Source organism: Cygnus olor, chromosome 3 (assembly GCF_009769625.2).
Source record: "Cygnus olor isolate bCygOlo1 chromosome 3, bCygOlo1.pri.v2, whole genome shotgun sequence".
NCBI classification, from domain to species: Eukaryota; Metazoa; Chordata; class Aves; order Anseriformes; family Anatidae; genus Cygnus; species Cygnus olor.
The window spans coordinates 71,377,051-71,401,343 of record NC_049171.1 but is presented as its reverse complement, the minus strand read 5'-3'; the positions used below and the strand labels follow the sequence as shown (position 1 = coordinate 71,401,343).

Genomic DNA, 24,293 nt, shown 5'->3' with positions numbered 1-24,293 from the left:
GCAATGTGGAAAGGTTGGGGTCAGTCCATAGCAGTTCCTCACACTGTCCCCTGCTCCGGTTGGGGTTCCTCCGACGGGATGCAGTCCTTCAGCACATGGCCACCATGTCCTGCGTGAGGTCTTCCCATGCAGGCAGACAGCCTGCTCCACCATGGTCTTCTGCATGGGCTGCAGGGGAACTTCTGCTCCAGTGCCTGGAGCACCTCCTGCCCTCCTTCACTGGCCTTGCTGTCCTTGGGGCTGTTTCTTGCACTACTTTCCTCACTCCTTTCTGTGCCTTTCTTAAATACCTTTCCCAGGTGCTCTGCCACGTGGCCCACCGGGCCCAGCTGTGCCCTGTGGTGGGGCTGTTGGAGCTGTGTCTTGAACAGCACCTGCACCCCAGAGCACGCAGTCACTTCTTAGGGATTATGGCTTGGATTGCAGGTGTGAGGGACATAAGTATGGCTTGGATATGACCCCTAACCATAGTCTCATTCTGCTGTGACATGGGCCCAGAGCAGTTTTTCCTCATGCCTGTAATAGTTACAGGAGCAAAATCCTGTTCAGGCACTCAGCCTGATGGCATACCAGATAATGACAGCTGTGCACCTTCTAGGTAGGTGAGAGCTCTCCTGGAAATGCATCTTCCTTACATTTCAGTGACAAACGGAGTCTTTAACATGTGCTTTCTAAGAAGTTTTAATAACATTTTATTTAAATATATAATCAGCGGTGGCCGCACTGAACCCAGACCTCCCCGCGGGGTGGTGTGGGCGAGCCAGGCCTCAGGGCGGGCAGGGGCTGCCTGTGGGCCCTGCTGGGTGCGCAGGGCTGGTGGCAGGAAGCTGGCCTCCAAGGGTGTTGTAGGCCCCTGTTGATCTCCCAAAACAAAATTGTTCAGTTCAGTGAGTTCAAGGTCCTCAGAGTTCAAGGAGCCCATGCTTCTTTTCCAGTTACCTTTGTTCCCTTACAACCTGCAGAGTTACTCTGTGAAAGTAGTAAGGCCAGCTGTCCAGGTCGAATGCAGCAGCTCAACTCCAGTGCACAGATGAAACTTGATTTGTTTCTTTCCAAATAAGACCCAAATGTTTGGGAATTACAGTGTAAATATTAAATAAATATGGAGACATACACAACTCCTAAGCTTTTATTCCAGAACACTTTCAAACTTGCATGCAGAGTAGAGAGAGTGGGTCCTGGGGCAGCACCTCGAAACAGTGCCCGGATCAGGTTAGCAGCGGCTGGGTGCGTCCCAGTGAAATTAAAGCAGAAATCTCCTTTTCCACTTCAGACGTAGCTCCTGTGCAGTGTAAAAACGAGTTGTATTTTATGTTACTGCTTTTGCAGGCTCTTCATTTTGACATAGTGTGTATAGATGGTTGTGGTGTGTGCGTATAAGGCTTTTTGTGTCTGCTTTTGACTGTGGCTGCTTCTGTTAAAAACAACTTTTTGGTTGACAGTGAACTTGTAAGCAGTGCTCATTTGGATATTTGATATTAGGAGTCTTTCTTTTAATGTATTACGGGACATAGATCAGTGGGAGTGAAAAAGCCTGCTTGTTTTAATTATGTCATTAAATATAATTGTTTTTTATTTGTGAGAAAAGCTGGCTTTTCTTGGCAGCTGTGTACGGTCAACCCTTAGCAAGAGCATGGGCTTAAAAACCTGTGGTACGAAAGTTTCCAGATGGTTTTAAAAAATAAAAAAGGGCTCTTGCTCTGAAATAAACTTAAGTAGATTGGACAATAATTCAAAATATAATTTAGCAACTATGGAAATGATTTAGCAAAATACTAATACTGGTGGGGGAAATGTTTGGCTGGTACTTAATGTTTCCATGTACTTTCTTTTATGGTGTGCGATTCTAAAAACCAACGCAAACAAAACCTACTTGGAGGCAAGCAGACTTGTATTAAAGATTTGCAGCATCTTGGAAACAGTAGCTGCTAAGCAGGCAAAATGTTCTGCTGTTCTGTTTAAATACTATATTGTTATTTTTAATGGCATCAACTGAAGTAGCCTGCAGGAACAGTATGACTGGTTTACAGCCAGCATATACTGAAGAAGCAGGTGCTTTCTAGCCCCTCTTTCTGAAATCCTAGTGTGGCATTCCTTATTTCCTTCTCACTGCACTGTCTCTGGTCCTTACTGTGCAAAATCACAGGCTTTGAAACTGGCCCTTCCCAGAGCAATAGAGGGAGAATTAGGTCACGGTGACAGAGCTTTTGTATTCAAATGATAGCAGTGTCCTAGTAAATATCCTTGAACATTACATACAGTGTAGTCTTCACTGGCAAATAATCAGCTATTGTTTTGACAGCATTAAGGTGCTCTTTATCTGTAAGGTAGGGAGACTATTTGGCTAGCCTCAAAATACTCACTGTAGCCATTCAAAATAAAACAAAAAGGCAAGCGTATCCATTTGTGTACACGAATTATCAGTGTCTTGAGAGGTTTAAAAGAAAAAAAACAAAACAAATTTTTTTCAACAGTTACGTAGTTCCTCAGCCGTTCACCCCAATTCAGTTGCAAATTGGATGTTGCACTATGAATAAATCCGGATCCACAATCGTTTTCATAGTGTAGTCCGTGGGAGCACATCAAAAATGGGTAAAAGTTCCTGTAAAGTGGCTCAGTCAGCATGCGAAGCAACAGGTTTTGTGGGAAAAGTTGTATTGGCTTAGCAGTAACTTTTAAACTTCTGAGGCAACAAGATCATCTGATTGACTTGTTTTATTATTGATCGCTTTGCAGTGGAAGAGTGCTCTCGTTTAATAAATTATGGAAACTTTTTTCCTCCATCTCTGTACATTCATTATCCGCTGGTGTTTTTGTGCCAGCATAAGTGAATTATTGAGCATTTACCTTTGCAAGAAACACAAACCAAATATATGGTGGAGGAAAGAGTCAAAACAAAGTTCCAAGGTGGTGACTTATGTTGTAAAAGAAATATTTTTGGGAGGGAAAAACTCCCTGATGTAGGCAAGTGATTTTTTTTTTTAACTTAAGTATGATATTGCTAATAGCTGGGTGTGGTGTTCTGTTTTCTTGTGATCTCTCTTTCCTACTTTTCAGTTATGTTGAAGTACCTCTTTGAAGTCCTTTGGTAAATATCTTCAATTTCTCAGGCTTTTCTTTCCTGATACTATAATTTTTACACTTTACCCCCTCCCTAAATTCCTTTCTGCTGTTCTGTGGTTTGGGGATTGACATAATCCATGAGCTAGATGATGAACCTGTGTCATTGGGTTGGAGATGACGTGATAGAATAGATACAAACATCATGTTTCACCCTTGCCCATTCTTGTTTTTTTGTAATCCCCGTCCTCCCCCCACCTGTCCCAGAACGGGTGTTCACATATGCTGCTTTCTTGTAAGGATCTCTTTCACTCTGTTAAAGGTAGAGTTCGTTCTGTTCTGGAAGAACTTTTCCCCCCTTCCCCTCCCAAATGTTCATGTGCAGGAGGTGCAAGCAGTTCAGCCTGGCAGCTGGAGTTTTGTCATCTTCTCCCTTAGTGATCCCAAATTACATTCTGCATTTGAAGGGTGTAAAGGCTGGTAGTCACCCTTCGTTGCTGTTATTTTCTTTCTATAGCCATGTAAAGCCTTGAGAAATAATAGAGAAGCATTGTGACATGAATAGAAAACGTGGAACAATGTGACTCTGATTATAGACAAGACTAAAGCTTCTGAGCTTTTATTTATTTAGTCTTTGGCAGGTTGTTATTTATTTTTTTTCCTCATATACTTATCTCTGCAGGACTGCAGACAAGTCTCTTGCGTGTAGAGGGCTGTAATTAAATGCACCAAAATTCAAGCTGGCACAATAGGTTGCTAAGTCAGCACTTAGTCACACTAATTCTTTTGAGAGCAAAATTCTTCACATATATTCCTTTTTCTAGCCTCCTCAGAGGTTGTCTCTTTGACACCCTGGTGATCCTTACTTTTCAGACTTTTCTTTCACTCAATTTTCACTTGTCATCTAAAACATTTGGGAGTTCTGTATCTCAATAAACAGAAGCTTGCAAAAGTGTTCTTGTGCAGCCAGTCATGCCAGTCTGTAGTGAAACTGAAAAGATGCTGCAGGACAAAGCCAGGAAGCCATAGTGCAGTCCAAACTGCCTTTTTAGCATTTCCAGAGCCCTTGCTAGCTGGGCTGCATGATTTTAGGTGGAAATGATAGCAGCATTTTGTAACATAATTGTATAACAAAGGAAAGACTGTGTAGCTTACAGCCACCTGGATTTACCCTTCAAGAGAGAATTTTCATTTGCAAACATGTTGAACAGTGATAACATTTCTTGTGCTACTAGAGCAGGCAGCAGGTAGGTGACTGTGATTATTCAAAGTACCTTTTGGTCCTGCTATGCCAACTCGCAGACGAAATGTGCAGTTGCAGGAATTCCTTCCTTGTGACTGTCATGTGGTAGGCTTCATGAATACCTGGGTTTTGCAAATGATCCCTCGTCTGCCACAGGTTGGTCCTATGTGTCAGCAGTGGACAATCTGAAATATGAGCAGTGTATTGTGGCCTGATCCATGTTTCAGACAGCTGTGTGCATGAGTTTACAAGCTCTTCTGTATGTCACTACTACTGTTTCCCATTTCCTTGCTGCTTTGTAGCTTTAGTACATTTATTTTCTGTTTTCTATACAGTAGCTTTGCTTGTTTGCTCTGGTTAACAAAATACTATGGCTTTCAAGAGTAGCCTTAGCATAGCAGTAGTGTGGAAAATCAGAAGCAGTGGGTGACGTTGAATTACAGGTCCAGATGTGAAGATCTGCTCTGCAATATGTGAATTATGTCAGTGTGTTGTAGGTGAAAAACATATGAAACCAAACCAACAACAAAACTCAAATGCACATACACGCACACACAAACACCTAAATGATTTTGTGATTGCTTTTTGGGACTGTTGACCAAAGCAACAAGCAGCTGAAGAAACATCTTGGAGTGGCCGTTTAGTATTAATGCATTCAGTGTTTTCAACTGTAATCATATTATAGTGGTTTGAGATGATACAGTAATGTGGAACAACTTAAAAGAGCTATGTAGGTGGAAAATGGAATCTGACTAAAATGCAGTCTTGATAACACTGTTAAGTGTTGTAAGTATTTGGCAATCGCTAAGCAGCCAGACATTAGCTGACTTTTTGAACATCTCGTATGCGCTATCTTCCTCTCTGGTTGTCTTTGAAGGCACAATTACTGACTATCCCCCGCCAATTTAGGTCGCATAATTTTTTCCTCTTTGCATATATCTGTGTGTCACTGCAAGTTCACATTGCTGGGAACTTTAGAGCAGGATTAAAAACAAACAAAAAATGAAAACAAACTCAAAGCCTGTGCATGAACTAAAGTTGCGGAGTATTCCAGATTCACTGCGCTGCCCTTGTGAGTTCAGGCGGGGGAAGAAACCTTGGTGAAAAGCCTCTGCAAGAGTCCTGCTGTTTAACTCGGGGCCAGTACACCATGCATCCAGCTGAGGTTCTCTGACCTGTTCCTGCTGTAGGTTACCTGTTACCAGGTGCAGAATGAGCAGCGCTGCTGTTAGGCTCCTCTCTTTTATGAAGTCCAGATGACAGTGCGTGGTGCTCTTGGAATTGATCGTGCATCTGCAAATACAAAGGTGAAATGCAAAAACTTGAAAGCAAATTTTAGCAATAATCTTATTTTTAGTTTTGACCTTTGTGATGCAGGAGTACTGAAATTACTGGTGGTAGTAAAAATAATAAACAGGTAGACATTCTGCATTTTAAAAATCTTTTACATCTCTAGAAAAAGATCTAAAATTGGGTTAAGTACTTTCTAGATACATTCTCCCCTTTCTCCCCCCCTCTAGTTTATAGTATATAAAACCAACAATTCAAAGGCAGGTCATGTAGGGGCTATAGCGTCTTAAGGACCTGTGACTTCTGTTTTGTACCTGTCTTTCACCCTGTTGATGCGTCTCCATCCTTTTGAGATGGTAACGTCCTTCTCATGTTTCAGAAACCTTCCTCCTCCTACTTGTGTTAATGTGCTCCATTCTATTTCCATAACCTGCAGTCTGCGAGGTGCGTGTTTTTGTTTTTACTTCCTACTGAGCTTTGTGATGGGTTAAGTGCATTATTTTATTGAGACTTTGAAATTTGGAAGTCTTGTAAATGTGCACGAGGTAATTTGTTACGGTAGCTTCTCCATTCAGAGAAGTGCAACTACGTGTTAAATAGAAAGCAAGTCTCTCTTAATGCCGTTGGGAAACCACATGAAAGTGATTCTCTTTGCTTTGATAAAGAGCCAGTCCTTTTGCATGCTTGTAGGACCGTATATCTGCTTTTTCCTCATGTCCTCTCCTGCCCTTGTTTGCCCCTTCACCTCTGAATGAATAAACATTAATCCAGCCCCTTCACAACCTGCTCAAATGCATCGGAGCGATCCGGCTGTGCTTCGCTGGAGCTGGCAGGCGCTTGGGAGTGCTCTCGTGGGCAGGTCCGATGGGCATGGCCTGTGGCCAGCTCTCGGGACAGCCAGGGCTGGCACTAAGGTGCTCAGAGCCAATCCGCCACTGCTGTAGTACTTAGCTGTGCCTTTAAGCCCAGCTCTTGTTTTAGCTGTGCTTCTGTCACGTATTTGTTTTGGGCGGTTTGCTGGAAATGTTTTTTCAGTCCCCACTGTTTGTACTAAGTAACGTTATTTGATGCTACTTCCAAATTTTTCTTTCTGGGGTGGGGTGAGGGTGGTGGTGTGAAAGCTTCTGGAGAAATTCTCTCTTGCCTTGTGTGACTCAGCAATGGTGATGCTGTCCTGTCTTTTTTTTTAAATGCTGATCATGTTTTTAAGCTAGTACTACACTGTGAAGGTCTAAGTATTTCTATCGATTAAAATATCCTAGACCAAATACTCTGCATTTCAGGATGAACCTTTGAATTGAGGAAATTGTATCTGACAAAAGCGTTTATGATAGAGTTTGTATTTCATACTTTTTTCTTCTGCTCTGCTGTATAGCCTTCCTTGCTCACTGGCAGAAGAAATTGACTTGCCATGTAGTTATATTCTTCTCTTCAAAATAAATGATTTAAACCAGCCAAAGTTTTTTCCTTGACACAGCTTTGGCTATGCCAGAGGTTTGTTACGAGTGATGTACGTAGGTGTTTTTTGTATACCAAGGCAATGTAGTGTTGGACCAAAACTTAGCAGGGTATGTCAGTGCTTAGGTGCTGACTTGTACCTATTGGTGGTTAAAAACTTTCTTTAGACTAAGGCTGACAATGTTTCTCCCTGTGTTGTAAGCTAATTTTCATTTCAGAGGTCATTCAAAGACAAGGATACAAATTTTCGTAGGAAATAGTCCTTCTTCAGAAGAATTCCTGGGTAGATCTTAAAAAAAAAAAATGGAAGACTTCAGCCTCAGCGAGGTGCAGGCACCACCTGCCCTGCTGCCGGGACGTTTGCCATTGGCAGCAGGTGGGGCAGAAAGCTGGGGACAGCGAGCCCTTGGATTGCCCCAGCTTGGCAGCTGCTGCCCACCCCGAGCCCGTGTGGTGCGTGACTGCCGACCAGCCGGGATGCAGTGCAAGAACCCTTCCCGAACACGCGCCCAGGAGAGGCTTACGCCTGTGATCATAACTGATCTGTTGAAGATGTTGCTGGAGGCGGTGGTAGGAGTCTGATTCGTAATTACCCGCTTTCATTAGGCGAGCTTACTTTCTGTGTAGTCAGTTTCTAGGCTGGCAAAGGTGAAATGTGTTCCAGATTTCACATGCCCTCACAAAACCTTGCGATGTGTTAGTGACGGTACTTAAAACCCACATTATTACAGATTTCATCACAGTGCACCTAAAAGCTGGCCATTAAATAATAAAAGCACAGGGATCAGGATTATGTACACATAATCCTTTACCTAAACAATTGGCTGCTGAAATTCCTTGGCTTGGGTTCTGCCAAAGCCATGACAGGCTTTAAGCTTTGGTTGCTTCACTGTTCTGTTCCTGTACACTCTGCAATTTTGGGCACCCTGTTAGGAGCGGTGTGTCCCACAGGAGCTTTCTGTAATGAAGTGAGAAGTCTTGTGTAGGCTCCCGCTGATGATCAGTGTCTTGCTTGATTGCATAAATACTTATTTTAATGCATTCCAGATAAATTCTGTTTGACAATTGCAGGATATGTACGTACTTCCAAGGCAGTTAATCAAGGAGGGGGTTCAACTTTGGGGGCTAATTAATGACTAAGCCAGGGAAGGAAACATGAGTTTAATTAGGATGTAGGAATAGCAGTGCCTCAACCTACTGCTGATCGGATCAAGTGACAAAGGAGAAAATTCTCATCTTTGCCAGAAGGCGTAAGAAAGGACCTTTCTGACTGCTTCATTTCACTTTCTCTTTCATTCTTTCCTTATTAAGGTGTCTCTGTAAGTACATGAACTGGATAATTCACCTTTATGACTGTGGTGCTTCTTGCTTCTGGAGCAATAGTAATTCTTCTACATACAGACTGTTCAAAGTTTTGATCTGCATCATGCTTCTCTGCACAAAGGTTTCCTAATCCCCAGTGGGGCAATGTCAGTTTTCCTTGACCAGCAAAAGAATGTGGCTGGGAAATGAAATACTCAGTTTATCTCAAGAGATGGACATGCCTTGTGCTTCATCTTCCTCACTAGTACTAGGTAACAGTGCAAAACACTTGATGTGTTTTAGGTAGGTCCTGTGAAGATAGGAGGAACAGGTTAATTTACGGTCGTAGTTTCTGTGGTGGTGAACTTGCAGTAGTGTTTTAGGAGTAGAAATGAGAGCACTGCTGGTGTGGCTCGCTCTTACAGGTATTTGAATTTTAGTTCTTCGGTCATCCTATTTGTTATTTTGTTTGCTTCCCCTTTATGTTTAGAGCACCACTAGGGCAAATGAATTTCATGGGCTTCCTTTAAACCTTCTACATGTCAGGCTTCCTCTTAGTAATTACAAAGGTTAATAGGCTGAGGTAAATAATTTACAGGCATCAGCATGACTCTGATCCTTGAGAAAACAATGGAATAGCTAATGAAGTTCAGACTTAACATGTCTGGGAACAAAATAAACAATTTATGCCTTTTTTTCTTATTTGCCTGTTTGCTTTCTGTAAGGACCAGGCTCCATGTTGTTGCTGGGGTCAGTTTGAGGAATACGTTGGGCCTGGGGCTTGCTCCTTCCCTGTATTCTGTCTTCAAGCATTGCCTGCACTGGGGATTAGTAAGAGTAATGTGGTTTGGTGTGAGTCCTGGTTGTGAAGAACTGAGGCATGTAATGCTGTGAATAAATGGCTCTGAGTTGGCCACAGAAGAACGTGGAAGCTTTCCGGTACTCGGTCTGTGAAGTGAAACTGTCAGGGAGCAGCTTTCCCGCAAGTCACTCGCTGAGCTTTAAGGTAGATGCTGACATGTTTGTGAAACCTCACGCAGTGTACTTGTTTGTGGTGGCATAAGCAGTGCTCAGTGAAACAGGAGCTTGCCTCCTTTCTTCCATTCCTTGCCTTTACAACAGGCATGCTGCATGTTCTTAGACATGCTCCCCTCTACTCAGCACTGGTGAGACACACCTGGAGTACTGTGTCCTGTTCTGGGCTCCCCAGTACAAGAGGCGTGGACATACCGGGGTGAGCCCCATGAAGGGCCAGGAGGATGGTGAAGGGGCTGGAGCACCTCCTCATAGGAGAGGCTGAGAGAACTGGGGCGGCTCAGTCTGGAGAAGAGGGGGCTCAGGGGGATCTCATGACTGCACATAAATACCCGAAGGGAGGCTGCAAAGAAGGCACAGCCAGGCTCTTCTCAGGGATGCCCAGAGCCAGGACAAGAGGCAGCGGGCACAAACTGAAGCTGAGGCAATTCCACTCACGCTTAAGAAAACGCTGGCGCAGGCTGCCCGGGGAGGTTGTGGAGCCTTCCTCCTAGGAGGTGTCACAGCCTGATGGGACATGGCTCTGGGCAGCTTGTTGTAGCTGGACTAGATGATCAGTCCGTGACTTCTCTGAAAACACTAATGCAAAAGTTTGCCAGAGATTTCCTGGGAAAAGTGTGGACAGGGCTGGACTCATGTGGATGATGAAGCTTGAGTAATACTTGCAAGATGGCCTGAGGTATTATTAGTAGGAAAACAGCAAAAGGCCTTTAATGGTACCGCATTTAATGATTTTAATGCTTACAGTGTTGCAACAGATAAATGCAATATAGCTGTTAATTGTCTATCTCTTTGTCAAGAGATCTTGTTCCAAGTGACAGCTTACTGCTCTAAGACAATTCTTCACTGATCTCTTTTTTAAAATCTTAAGTTAATTAGTACTGGGAAGTTCAAAACAAAACAACATCTTCCATGGTTGAAACCCAATTATGTGCTTTTTTTTTTGGTCTTAAAACTGAATTTCCAAATTCTGTCAGGAATTTAGGGCAATCAGACCCAGAAAACTACTACCCTGACTTTGCAGAACTCAGCTGCTCTAGTTGCTCCATTATGAATGTTTTATATACTGGATTAGTAGAAAAGACTTAAATTCCATAGGATTGCACATTCCATTTGTTTTTAAGTAACTCTTAGCCTGCATGCTGCTGTCACTGAAATGGCACCTATATCGTTTGTATCAGGTCATACCTAATTAACTCACAGAAACATTTACATAGCATTTATGTAATTTTTTTCAACATGTTAACAGCATATACTTCTGAAAATTATTGATTAGTATTAACCAGTATTGATTTGGATTAACCAGTAGGAGATTTGAACCTATTTTATTGTCACAAAGCTAGCTAAATAGCTACAGTGTGAAAAATCGGTGGCTGATGGAAGACGAGGCCCTGAACACAGTGCCTCTGCTGAAGAGGCTTTTTGGTGGTGGTGGATTTTTTTAAACGTGTAGATGTCTTTCCTGTTCCCTAGTGGATGGTCTGTCTGTGTGTGGAGGGGGTACGGTCTGGTACATGTCCTACTGTGTGCTGCTGTTACCCGGTGTGCTGAAGGAGTGGATGGGAGCTTGCAGCGAGAGACCAGAGAACTTGTGGGGAGGAGTTGATACCAGTGCGTCATGTAGTAATGTGTAGGAAGCCAAGCATTCATCGTTAGTCTACTTCTTAGGAAATTGGAGCACATTAGTAATATGCAGGAGCCATGTATTGTCAGTTGACTTCTCAGGAGGTGATTTGGTTTCGTATAGGGCAAGCTGTTGACCCAGAGACGTTTAGGGCAAGAATGGTGAAAGGCTGTGGTGGAAGGAGATTTTGGATGAGTAGGGAGAGATGGATGGGAAAGCCTGGGAGAAGTATGGGCAGCTCTGAAGGGTTGGGAAATATTTTGGTATTTGGGATGAGAAGACAGAATAGGGGATTAGGGGGATTTGGGACTACAGATGTTGGGATTTTGGAACAGGAAATAAGAAAATGTCTGGGTTAACAGAGATGGGATAAAAGACTGGTCTATGAGGGGATGGAAGTTCAGTGTTTTGAAGGAGAACTTGGCAGAGTGCTCCTGTCTTTACCTGCCTGTCACAGAACAATACAATCCATGCAGCTCGGTTTTTGTTATCTGAAGCACAGCCACTTGTCCTTACCGCAGCCAGCAAATGGCCTGACGCAAGTGGTGTGGGCCCTGGGCAGAGCTCCAGGACCAGGAAGAGCAACACATGGAGTATATTGTGTCTTTAATAGTACTTCTGAACGGTTGCCTCTGGGATATTGTTGTATTTCTCTCTGCCACATCAAATCTAATAATTGACTGGAGAAAAAGAAAACTTTTGAAAAATTTACTACTGTGTGCAAGATTTGTTATTTTTTTCTAAGAAAGTTTGCCACAAAGTATGACATTAGCTGGAAAATGACATTAAGTCTTTTGTACTGTGAACATTGTTTCCTGAAGATGTTCAGCAAGGTTGTTTGTGATGTCTGTCCAACCTAAAACTCTTCTGTAAGTAGCAGAAATTTGCGTATGTTCAGTTTATGGCTTGGCTTCCTTCCCTGCCCTAGCAGTACTGCTTACTTGGGTCTGCACAGGGTCTCTAACATCTGTTGTGTCTGCTTCCTTCTGGTATGCAGATGGGCTTTTTGTGGGGATGGCTCCTGTGTTATGCAGGAGATTACACTAGATGATCATAATGATCCCTCTGACATTATATCCTATGAATCACCTCCGCAAATGCAAGTGAGCCTAATAATAGTTCTAACTTGGACAGAGAAAAAAGGGCAGATGGCTAACATGAACTTGGAGAAAGCGATTCCGTTTTCTCTGTAACCCCTCAGAAATGCAGAGACCTGATCTGTGTTTGTAACAAACAGAGCTGCAGTAAATCTAGTTTGTAATTGCTACCTTTTTATTATGCCTGAAGATTTACTCTGTCTCTTTCAATGCCTCAGTGTTTGCCTGCTTGGAAACATCTCGATTGCCAGAACTGGACAGGAACTGTCCCCCCTTCTCCCCTCTTCCCATGTGCCAGCCATGCTGGCTAGGATCTTGGGGAGACGGTGAGAGGGGCTTCCTCCTCCTGTCCCTGTGGGTGATGCTTGTCCCTTGGTATCTACAGGGCGTGTTATCCGAGACAGTCACCCTCTTTATAGAGGTATTTGGGATACCTTTATTTCAGTCATTTTTCTTTAAACTGGGAGCTGATGCTGGTTGGCTTGACCAAAACTTAGGGAGCTGATGGAGAGAAGTGGGGAGCCTGTCATTAGAGAGCTCTGCCCAAGTGATCGGGGTCTTCCTTCGGGTCTGCCTGTGGAGCACAATGTTTGCTGTCACCCCCGTGTCTGTTTTCTCTTGCAGCTGGCTTACCACAGGCAGGCAGCACAACTCGCCAAAGCTGTGGCAGCTCTGGGACCAACCTGGGAGGCCTGGTTAGGGCAGGAGAGAGCCCAAAGTGCATGCCTCCCCTCTCTCCAGCCTCTTCCACCTGCACCGCTGCCTCCAGCCTGCTCTTGTGCTGCTCCTTGCTCCTGTTGGGTACGGGGAGCTGTAACACACCTTCTGGAGCAGCCCCGTGTAGGTTTTGGGGCACCTTGTCTGGGATTGTTGGTTTGGCACTGCCATTACATGGAAACAGTCGGGTTGCTGGCTGACGAGCGTGGGAGTTGGAGCAGGCCTGCTGTGTGGCGTGGCAGCATTATTTCTGTCTCCGAGCTTTGTGTTCCTTCTAAACATCATTCCAACGCGCTGAGACCGGCAGCGTGGTGTGTTGGATTGTTTTTGCTGGGAGGTATGGGAACAGCTATTTTAATATTGCTTCAGCTGTGAGGATGCCTTCTTCTAAGTTATCAGTTGCTGGGGGATTTTCTTTTTTATTGTGAAGTAAATCCAATTTAGCTTAGACTCACAGCACACTTCAGTGAGAACCACAGGGGTTCCTCGTTACTGGTCTGTGGTGGTTTGTTTCAGACGGTGTCTGTTGGGAACCACCAGGGAGCGAGGTGCAAGGTTTTCTATTTGTTTTTTTTAGCAGTGCTTATTTTGTAGTTGGGTCTGTACAGAGAATTTATGACTTGGGCAACTGCGTTTTGTGCAGGAGTTGCTGTAGACAGGCGCCATTACTCTTTTGTCAGAGAAACTATTCTTATAGCTGTGCTCTTGCCCAGCTGCTGGGGTTTGATGGAGAGGGGCAGGATGAAGGAAACCATTGTACAGCCCACCGGCTGCAGGGATTGAAGCTGCAGCGTGAAGGCCAAAGCTTACAAAGCGGGTACCTTGCTGCTGGAGCCATTTGCTTTGTCACGGCAGTGTGACGGCAGAGGGATCTGCAGCACAACCTGAAGTTTCACTTCTTGTTTATTCGAAAGCAAGAACAAGAACAACAAAACGCGCACAAAAAAAGAGCTGCTAATTAGGCTTATTCGGTGTTAATGAAGTCAGGGCCCAGTGCTCAAGATGAGCATGGAGGTTCTGTGAGCTACGTGGTCGTGAACTCTGGTGCTTTGTGGTTTGCCTGGCTTTATGCTAGGGGGGATAAAAATACTCTGGTTTCCACCCTTACATTTTCAATGCTTATTTTATGTCTTTTTATATGTGAATTAGTCTGAGTTTGTTTGACAGAGATAGTTACTTCCAAAATGTTTTTGAAGTCCAGAAAATCTTGCATGTGAGAATAAAACCTCCTCTTCTTGTTAATGTCAGGTTGGCAGGTGCGTGCTAGTCCTGGGTGGGGCAGTGCCTGTGATAGATGCTCCTGCTTGCCTGAAGGCAAAGGGATGTTTCTAACTTTAATTCCTAGTTTCTTAATTGAAACCCACAGGCTAATTCCTTCTTTTATTTCTAAATTCCTTCACTGAGCTTAAGTGAGAACTTAAGTAAAGAGGTGGGGAAGGCAAATTTAAGTCTTAAAATGTGAGATGACCCTTGGTATCTTGTGCTAGATTGGTTGGCAAATGATGTGCAGATTTGCCTAGTCTAGTCTCTACACTTCTCCAGGGCACTTTCATTGTAAGTGTTGCTCTGCCAGCTATTTTGGGTGTGATAAGTTTTGTCTTTCAAAAACTGAATAGCGCAGTTCTGTCATGTAAGCACATAACGCATTTTGGGGAAATAAGGAAGCTGGCTCTCAGTACGAAGTGGAGGTTAAATAAAGGGCAAACCACAATCCAGTGAGGTTTTTGGTTTTTACCTCTCTATTTTTAGATCGTTTTGCTCCTGAACATGATATTTGCAAGGTAATAACTTGTACTTGAACGGCAGTTTCAAAGTGCCCCAGTACAATTATGGGACAGTGCTCTGGGCGGAGGAGGTACGTAAGGCCGTAAAAGTGACTACTGGGGGCGACCGAATGCCAGGACATCGGGGCACTTGTTCACCAGAGACATTTGTTGTGAGCGTGCTCCGGTTGTATGGATGTGCATCGTGTTGTATAGCAAACAAGCATCCGGAGTAGGAAGCTTTGCTTTTCTCTGTTGTCATCACAAGAGTTTAATTTTGTGTGTGTGTGTGTGTGTTCGGTTTCCTTTTATTTCTTCTTAAAGGAACAAACTGTTCTGACATCAGCTATTACAAGCCCATTAAGTGACTGGAGGGCAGGCAGAAACTTATTTTAGAGTAAACAATTGGTAGGATGATGAAACAGAAGCTGGCCCACACTCCGTCCTTTGCTGTCATGCAGTCTTATTCATCGAGGCTGTGGCAGTGCAAAAGGAAACACAAATATTTTAGCAACTTGCTGAATTCGTTTCGCGCTTGGCTACAACTTGCTGACATTTTTAATGTCTTGTGTGAGAAATTGATGGTATGTAGTACCATGTGCTTCGTTGAATGGTAATACTGTTCTTTGACTGAATATAGCTAATTTGTTATCTGAGTCATAAAGTCAGCCTCCAGGGGTTAGCTTTACAGACTCGTAGGAATCTAAAGAAAATTAATTTGGGGATAAAGTAACTTGTCGCTGCTGTTAACAAAGCACCAGTATATTGGTTTCAAGTTTCTTTCCGACGATTTATAGCAGAAAGCTTGACACAACCCTAGCTATAATGTTGAATTACAAAAATCCTAGTTTCACAGGCTCTTATAAAGTGAACGTGAAAGGGTGGCCTGGCCAGGAAAGCATCCCCTGTGGGTTTTAGAGCCAAGCAGAATGCGTCAGAGAGACAAGGGCCGTGTGGGTTCCAGGTTCTTGCTTAACCAAAGCAGAAAGGATGCTCTGATACTGAAGAGGTAATGCAGTGTATAAATTCATATTGCTCCTGTCTCCATTGAAGTAGTCAATTTGTGTTGAAGTCATGTTTTTTTTTTTTAAATTTGTTTTTCTCCCCCTCCCTAGGAAACCTTCATTTTGCACTGAGGGAGAAGGGGCTGGGTTTTTAGTAAATGTCACATGTGCAACTGCAGTGCACGTAGTCTGAGCACTTAAATTGACTTGGGCCTGAGGTTTGCAAACTGGGGCTGGAGGGGAGGAGCAGCAGGAGCAAGGCCTGGACTGCTGGAGCTGGTGGGATGCTGAGGAGTGGGATAAGAGGAGCTGGACAAGAGGAGTGGGACAAGAGGTGTTGCCTCCTGCTGCACTTGTGCCTGGAAGGGGCCAAGGCCCCTAAGGCCTGGGCTGTGCAGAGCTCCTGGCACGCAGCACTTACACATCCATGGCCATTTTCAGAACTGCTCTTACCCTTTACCACAGTCACTGCAGCTAGTTTTGGTCTCCTTTGCAATTTGCCTTTATCGTCTTAAGGATTAGCGATGTTAAAAGAATGCAAACCCCCAAACTTCAGGGTTTCTCTTCTTGATTTTCACAAAAGCTTAGGGAAGTGAAAAGGCAGACCTAGCTTTAGGAAAGCATCCCGGTGTGTATGTACTTGGGGGTATCAGCAGAAAAGGAAAAGAGCTTACTGAATGATGCTTAAAAAGAGAGTGACATTTAAAAGTCAATGTGTTCTGTACAGATAGTATTTGCAATTACTGTGCATTATCAGGAGGTGGCCAGACTGTGGGACTGAATTTTGTGCAAGGCTAGGTTTTCAGTTCAGCAGTGTCAGTTAATAATGCAGTCTGTTCCTGTCTCTTGAACAAAAAGTTGGAGGAAAAAAAAAGTCTAAATATCTGTTATATTTGGAGTTCTAAATCTTGATCCTGCGCTTGATCCTATGAGATGAGCGTTTGGCACAGAATATCCTGCTGGTAGATCCTACCTGTCTTCAACATCAAGGAATGCTGTTTCACTGAGGGAGTCCAACAGGATTAGTGAGGTCTTTTAGATAACTGTCCCCCACAATGCCACCTAGAATCTTAAACAGGTGTTTTAAGCGTGACCCGATGCTTATGTACTGTAGGTATCTCTTTGACAAAAACATTTTCTTGGGCTATCTTGGATTTCTGGTTGAGCTTAAGGTGCAGCTGAGGAGAAGACTGTGCTCGATCAGTTCTAGATGGCAAAAAAGAGAAGCACAGGTGAAATGACTGCTGTCCATTGTGTTGCAGGAGGCATGGACTCTTTTTCATGCTATAAGCTGACTTTTTGAGTGGTAACCTCAAAGGAACTCAGAACTGAGGCTGTATTCTAAATTGATATCAAAATTTTTCATAAAGCTTATTAAATGTAAACTGCTGTGAGACCCCATTTCTTACTAGTGTGGCTTCTCTTGTCTCAGCTGAGCCTTCCTTATTCATGTCTGTTATATTAAAACAAACACGTGGTCACTTGTTCCAGTGCACCAGTAGCCCACATATCTGTGGGTAGGTACGTTAGAGATGGCATCAGTTTCAGATGTGCATGGTGGGCAAGAAAGAAGAAATTTTGAGGTCCTTCACATCATCTGGTCATATTCTGTGACTTTTATTTAAAAAAAAAATAAATCTCTATTTGTAAGTAAAATGTTACTATAGAACAGTCTCAACTGCTGCTTTTTGAAGTGTATAATCTTTTAAGTGGTGCCTTTTAATCATAATCTCATTTCTCTTCAGCTTGTGTGTATTTTTTGCCCTCTTCATGATTTCATGAAGTGGAACACTTGCAAGTTTCAGTCCGGTCTTGTTATGGCTTCATCCTAGTGAAGGGACCTGGTGGTCATGGCTGTGAACATCGTGGTGGGACATGCCTTGTTGCAGTGAAGGGCTTGGGGCAATCTGTGCCAGCTGCCACCAAGACGTTTTGCAAACAAACCACCAGGGCAGTAGCGGGCTGTGGGTTGCCTTGACGCAAATCTCTGGGCTGGGCTGTCAAGAGGTTCACGGAGTTTTGAAGGCCTTTTGGAGACTGATCTGGGCTGCAGCTGTCAGACTGGAAGTATTGACCTGGGCTGCAGGTGTCGTGGAAATATTGAATGAGAACAGAGGAGAGCCACAAAGATGATCAAGGGGCTGGAGCACCTCTCCTATAAAGACAGGCTTAGGGAGCTGGGGTTGTTCAGCCTGGAGAAGAGAAGGCTCCGGGGAGACCTTATAGGGGCCTTCCAGTACCTAAAGGGGACCTGCAGGAAAGCTGGGGAGGGACTCTGTCAGGGAGGGTAGGGATAGGACAAAGGGGAATGGCTTTAAATTGGAAGAGTGTAGGTTTAAGTTAGGTATAAGGAGGAAATTCTTCCCTCAGAGGGTGGTGAGGCACTGGCACAGGCTGCCCAGAGAAGCTGTGGATGCCCCATCCCTGGAGGTGCTCAAGGCCAGGTTGGGTGGGGCTTTGGGCAGCCTGGTCTGGTGGGAGGTGTCCCTGCCCATGGCAGAGGGTTGGAACTGGATGGCCTGTAAGGTCCCTTCCAACCCAAACCATTGTGTGATTCTGACTGTTTGCCCAGTGGAAGGCACTGCCTGCCTTGGCTGGGGTCCACTGCATGGGTTTGGAGGTTAAAGCCTGTGAGAGACTACACACATCCAGTTCTTTTCCTTGTTGGCTGCAGCAGGCAGGCCTGAAAATTCATGGTGTGTGAACTTCCTTTGTCTGGTCTGTAGTCAGCAGGTAATTCACTGCTGTTTAAGTGCAGGTGATGAGGCATTGCCTGGCCCTTAGCACTGCTCAGTGTAGCTTTACCTGAGAGGTGTTCTGCGGCATGGCCAGAGCTATGCTGGAGGTGACAGCCTGGTTTAGTGGGACAGGCTTACTAAAACTACAGCTGACTTCTAAATGGCTTTTTAAAAAAACAGTCTGGAAAGCCATCTTCTCTCTACTGAGCGGGAGGCCACTGCTCCTCCCTGCACTTGGACCCGTAGCTGCTCTCCCATCCTTCCTCCTCATCCTGCCCGGTCCTTCCAGCTGTTGGCTGGTGCCCGGTGGTGGCATTCTCCATTCCTTCAGGACATGTGAGATCAGTGGTCTCCTTCCTGAAAGAAGCTATTATCTGCATTGGAAGCATAAGGAAGTACCTCAGCAGCTTTTAGAGTAATGCTTCAGGGTGAAGAAGTGTTGACAAAGTCTGTAGATCAAAAGCCCATGGTTTCATAGGCTGCAGCTCTTCACCGAAAAGCCTGTGATTTTGGTAAGTATTTGTCCTCCCCAGTGCTGAGATGCTAAGCCTAATGCAAAGCAGTTGCTGTGATTGCTGTCAAGACTGAAACACTTGTATGACTCCACAAGTACCAAAGTTAGGTATAGGTTTCAACTGCTTTATTGACAAGTTGGGTTTAAAAAAAATACAACACCTCTGCCATTGAGTCTGAGCAGTGTTTAATATGACCTGTTTTGAACAAGCTAAGATGAAGAAGAATGCATTTTCACTCATGGTTTTCTTATTTTCTCTCTCCAGATGAACACAATGATGTACAGAAAAAGACGTTTACAAAATGGATAAATGCTCGGTTTTCCAAGGTAACATTAATTTGAAAATACTTCTTTATTCTTTGTGATGTATTGCCTAGAACAATATTGGTTACCTAGGCTTTGCTCTTACTACTGTAGAATACTCGTAGATAAATGTGTCAGAATGCCTAATGAAAACATATTTCTGCTAAACAAAATAATATATATTCCTTCTATCTTTCCACATGCACATAAGCATTTGTCACAACATAAAAATACCATGCGTCTGATTTAAAAACTCAAAATGAAAGATTCTATTTGTTAATATTTTCAAGTACATAGACATCTGCATGGTGGTGTCTGGATTTTAGTCCTCTTACTTTAAACGGTTTATTTTTGCATGAGTGCATTAAAGTAGCTTCTGAGCCCTAGTCACCGTGTTTACTCCATGCTGCTGAGTCAGCTTTACTCATCCAAAACACTCTGCACACCTCCAGTTGAGGCCACCTAGTATTGCTACTTTGAGTCTTGACTGTGAAATCTTGTATAATTGCTTGCTCATTTTGATTTTTCCTTGGCTCTCACGCTGTACACTTCTTCTTCTAATTCTCTTTATTGATTTGAGACTTATCGAGGTTCTTGTTTTATGCTTTGAGAAGAGAAAGGAAATGGTGGTTGCTTTGAGATGCTATTTAAAGCCTGCTTTTTATGCCATTCTGCTGATAGTGAAAAATGACACATTGCCCAGGCATGCTGTGCCTGTGGGAAGTTTCCCTCGTTTATAGTTTGAATGTGTGAACGAACCTGGGCTATGATGAGAGAAAAATCTTTTTTTTTTCTTCTAGCCAGTATGGTGCTGAAAGTGGGATAAGGATGACTCCCGGTGATCCCACTTTGATGAAAAGGGCCGTGCGTGTGGAATACTGAAAGTTGGTGCAAGCGTAGTAGGAACGTTGGTGCCCTTTAAATAAAGCAATGTGACAGTGCTATGGCAATGAGTGGCTTCCTTTGGAGCATTGCCCTTCTGAAGTTCTTGGTCAGCAGAAAAAAAAGTTTTACCTTCCTTCCCTTCCTGTGCAATAGGACACTGGGCAATGCAAGGCTTGTGGCCTTGGTTGATTCATTTTTGGCCTAGCTTTTTTTTGATTGAAAGCTGATATCATGCACTCTTAATCCAAGGCATGCTTGGCTAGTTTCCTCTTTAGGGGAGCGGCGCGTATGCGTAACTGGTTGCTTCTATTCTGCCTTTGCTGCTGAAAAAGAAGAACAGTCCTCCGGGAGCAGGGTTAGGCAGGGCAGGATCATGTAAGGAGTGAAAACTTGGTGAGAAAGGAAGGCTTATTTTTAGAGACTTACCCTGGCTTAAAGATGGCACGAACACGGAAATGGTAGTGATACTGAGAATGTGTTATGTGGCTTGCCTGTATGCGTCATGGACGTGATTTGTATTGACATACATACAATTGTTTTCAGCTTTTATACCTGTATACCTACGGAAATATTGTATGAAATGGCTTTTCCTTTTATGTCATGTATTTGCACAGATCCTGCTTAGTCCCTGGAATTCCCTGCCTAGAGGGTGTGGACAGATGTTGAATTTGAAATAACTTGATGACTTCATGGCCCATTAAAGTACCTGAAGTTACGAAAGCTATGTTAATAATTGAAGAGAATTATATTAAAGGACATAGTCCTGACTACTGCATATCTAATTCAAACTTGAGCATGCCTATATTTCCATATTAAGATCAAGATATATGAAGATTCATGAACTGGGAAGTTCGAATTGCAAAGAAATTGCTGGTGTTAAGCAGAAATCTCCCTCTGCAAGAAAGTCTGGTTTCAGCTATGTTTTGAAAAAGTACAGAGATGGATTAGTGTTATTGAAGTTTTTGCATTTACCAAGTTGTTAAAAATTCCTCTTTTGTGAACTAGATTGAGCTACTTAGTAGGACTTGAGATATTTTAGAGGTTGGGTGAATATTTCTGGCTTCTCTAGCAGAAAATGAAAGAGAAACTGGGGAATTTTGTGTGGAATTGTAAATTTTACTCTAAGAATTTCAATTGTCCTTCCACATTAACTGTCTTATAGTTCCTCTTCATTTAGATGCATAAATGCAAAACATAAACAACTGAGGCTTTATAACCTGTTTTTGCAATTTTAGGATTTTTGTATACCATTGCACAATGTACTCAAAATTATTTAACTTGATTGATTCAAACCAATTCAGTGTAGATTTAGAAAGGATCTAGAAAAGTAGTGTCTCTCTGTTCTCACATCAGAGAATAGGTAGATGACTGATACACAGTAAGGCTCGAGTATGCTGGGAGGTGCCAACGTCTGCTTTGGGCAACTATTCAGCGAGATAAAAGTTCTTGCTCTATTTTAGAGTACAGTAAATTGTTTTTGTGCCCTTCATATAAACTTTAAGTGCATCTTACTTACACTTATTTTTTGAAATGAAGGCACAAGTACATTTAAAGTGGATTGCGACTTAAGGTCAATAAATGCACTCAACAAAGCCTCAGTGCTTACTACAGAAATCTTCACCTCAGCAGAGCAATATGTGCTGCAACTCACAAGCCTATGATGGTTATGTAGCAGGGATATTTTGTTAAAACTAAAGTGAATCTAGCTGTTTTGTAGATTGTAGCTACTATAAAATTGTTGGATAAATAATCTATTTTACCACACTTTAACCAATAGGGAAGTTGACACTGAAACAAATACTAACACAGAACACTTCAGCATATCTCTTTTATCTTGAGCCACATGTGGTGTTTTTCCTTATATGCTTTTTCCATTGCTCTGTCCACTGTAATTTTAGGAGTCAGGTTTAGCTGTTTCTTTGTGTATAGCCCACTAATTCATGCATCGAATTGTACGGATAATTATTATGTTTGAAGACCATATGTTAAAATTGTATTTTCTATGTCTTTGACACTCCCGTGTCACCTCTCGCATTAGTTTGATTTTATTTTTGTGGCTGTGCATTTATGGCTGTGCATTGAAAAAAGGCTGTCCAGGCTCTAAAATCAGGAGGTCAAAAGTGGGGAAAAAAGTGCTAAAATTAATGTACCTTACCTGTATGCTTTACTGAACTTTTCAGGAGTGAAAAGGATCTTGTACTGCTTCTTCTGCTGAACTTTGTTACTCAGAATAGATTATCTTCAGTTATCTATTACTCAATTATCTAGTATTTTTTTCTGCTCGCTGAGTATATGGCCACACACATTCACTTAGTATACACAACATTACTAAACCATGACATGAAGCTAAAGGTAGCATCTTTCTCAGTTTCTGTTGTACCGTGACTTTAAGGTTTACTAGTTTGCAGGTTTTAATGGATATATTTTCAGAGCACCCTTCTGCATTGCAGGAGACTGTCTTGTGTATTTACAGCCATTGCAAGTAAAGGTAAATATCAGTAGTTACTAATTTTCAGTACCCAACCAAACCTTGATTAGCTTATCCAGAGGGTTTGATATTTCTGGAAATATCTTCAGATAATCCAGAGCTCCTCAAATGGTTCATCTTTTCGGCAGACCCAAGCAAACCATCTAAAATATATAATAGGTTTTCAGATGGAGCTTCATCAGCCTAGAGAAGGGACTTCAAGATGATGATGCCTATGTCATCAAGGACTGGGCTTAATGGTCTAGGGAGGTCTCAGTCTTGCATACGGTTACTGATTACTTACAAAATTACGTTTTAAGTTATTCTGTTTAGCGTTACAGAGGGACTCTTGGCTAAAAGTAGAGTTTGAATCCAGTTTCACAGGATTGCTTTCTGCTCCATTAACCATAGTGCCAGTCTTTTTCCTTCTTGCAATGTTTTCCTGCACTTGATACGTGCTTCTGAACTTCTACTACAGGATGGAATAAGGCAGGACTTCCAGGTAGCTCTCCTGCACAGTGCTTCTTGCATGAGCAGCTCCAGCCTGTGTACAGTATAAGTCAGGTACTCCAGGAGAAGGTACAGAAATAGTTTGATAATGTGTATGCATACAGTATTTGTTACACATAAACAACAGAAGTGAACAGAGATTTTGCTGTCAACCCTAATTTTGAGCTTTTCAAACTCTTAAGTAATTTCAATCTCAGTCTATTTGCATGGCACATCAGCAGGCCTGGGCTGAGTCATACAGACGTGTGACACTTCAGCTGACAAATAGCATAGTGGTAGGGTACTTGCATTTTCAGTCTGGACAAGTCTGCAAGGCTTCTAGGAGATCTTATAGGCATAATGAAATATTCAGGAGTCTTGTGTTCCACTTTAGACCCTGCAAGTACAGATTTTTCTGCCCTGTTTCTTTACAGCTCCTCCTTTCTGTGACCTTGTTTTGTCTTCACTTACAATTGCAACCTCTTGTGTCAGAGAGCTTGACTGCCCAGCAAACCCTGGCAAATCTGTGTTTTCCGTCACCCTGCCTATCTTGTTCCCTCTTCTTTGTTGTGTAGTTGTTTGCCCAGCGAGAGACAGTTTTTCCTGTCAAAACTGCAGACATGGTCTGTCTGTCCTTCCTTTCCCCTTCTTCCACTCTACATCTCTTCACCTTCCCAGCCCTTACAGGATTTGATCCTTGTGTGGTCAGTAATATTTTTGCATCTTCTTGTGTAAGCAGTCCTAGTCTTGTCTTCTTTATCTCCTGGCAGGAGACAGTCTCTGCTGGCTTTTGTGTTCTCATTTTCCAAGGTATTCCTTTTCCAAGTTTGCTTTCAGATGGGTTACTTTCCTCTTCCGCTGTTCCTGAACTTGGCAGGTAGGACCCGGAGTCAGCACAAGAAACATGATGCCTTATCTCGTAATTTAGGTCTGTGGAGTCAGATCTGTCACAGCCTGTCAGAGCTTCATGCTGTCACTCTAGAGGAAGCTCACAGATCCAGCATGGGCAAACTGAGACTTTCCTTTTCCCTGGGGAATCCTATCTTCATTACATTTGGGAAGTTTTCCCACAGGGACGGAAAAAACACTTGATTGTTAAGAAAGTCGTGCTTGCTGAGAGAACATTAAACCCCTGGAGATGTTTATGGTATTCAGTGAAAAGGGCACAGGGTTTATTTATTTATTTATTTTCAGTAGGCATTGGGTGCAGATGAATGTTGAATTCTCAGTTGAATGGGAGCTGGCTGGGGACTTTGTTCCAAGGTGTCAGGAGCTTCAGAATGCTTGGGTGCCTGTAAGCTCTC

The 24,293-nt window shown here is 43.1% G+C and overlaps 1 protein-coding gene across 8 annotated transcripts in view; it reads left to right on the top strand.

Annotated features, from left to right (window-relative positions):
- Positions 1-24,293, top strand: part of UTRN (utrophin) — a 374,743-nt gene that overhangs the window by 38,125 nt on the left and 312,325 nt on the right. For all 8 annotated transcript variants that reach the window (XM_040553278.1, XM_040553280.1, XM_040553275.1 and 5 more), the window contains one exon: positions 19,111-19,172. In XM_040553278.1, the coding sequence (XP_040409212.1) occupies positions 19,111-19,172 (62 nt within the window). The remainder of the gene's footprint in view (positions 1-19,110; positions 19,173-24,293) is intronic.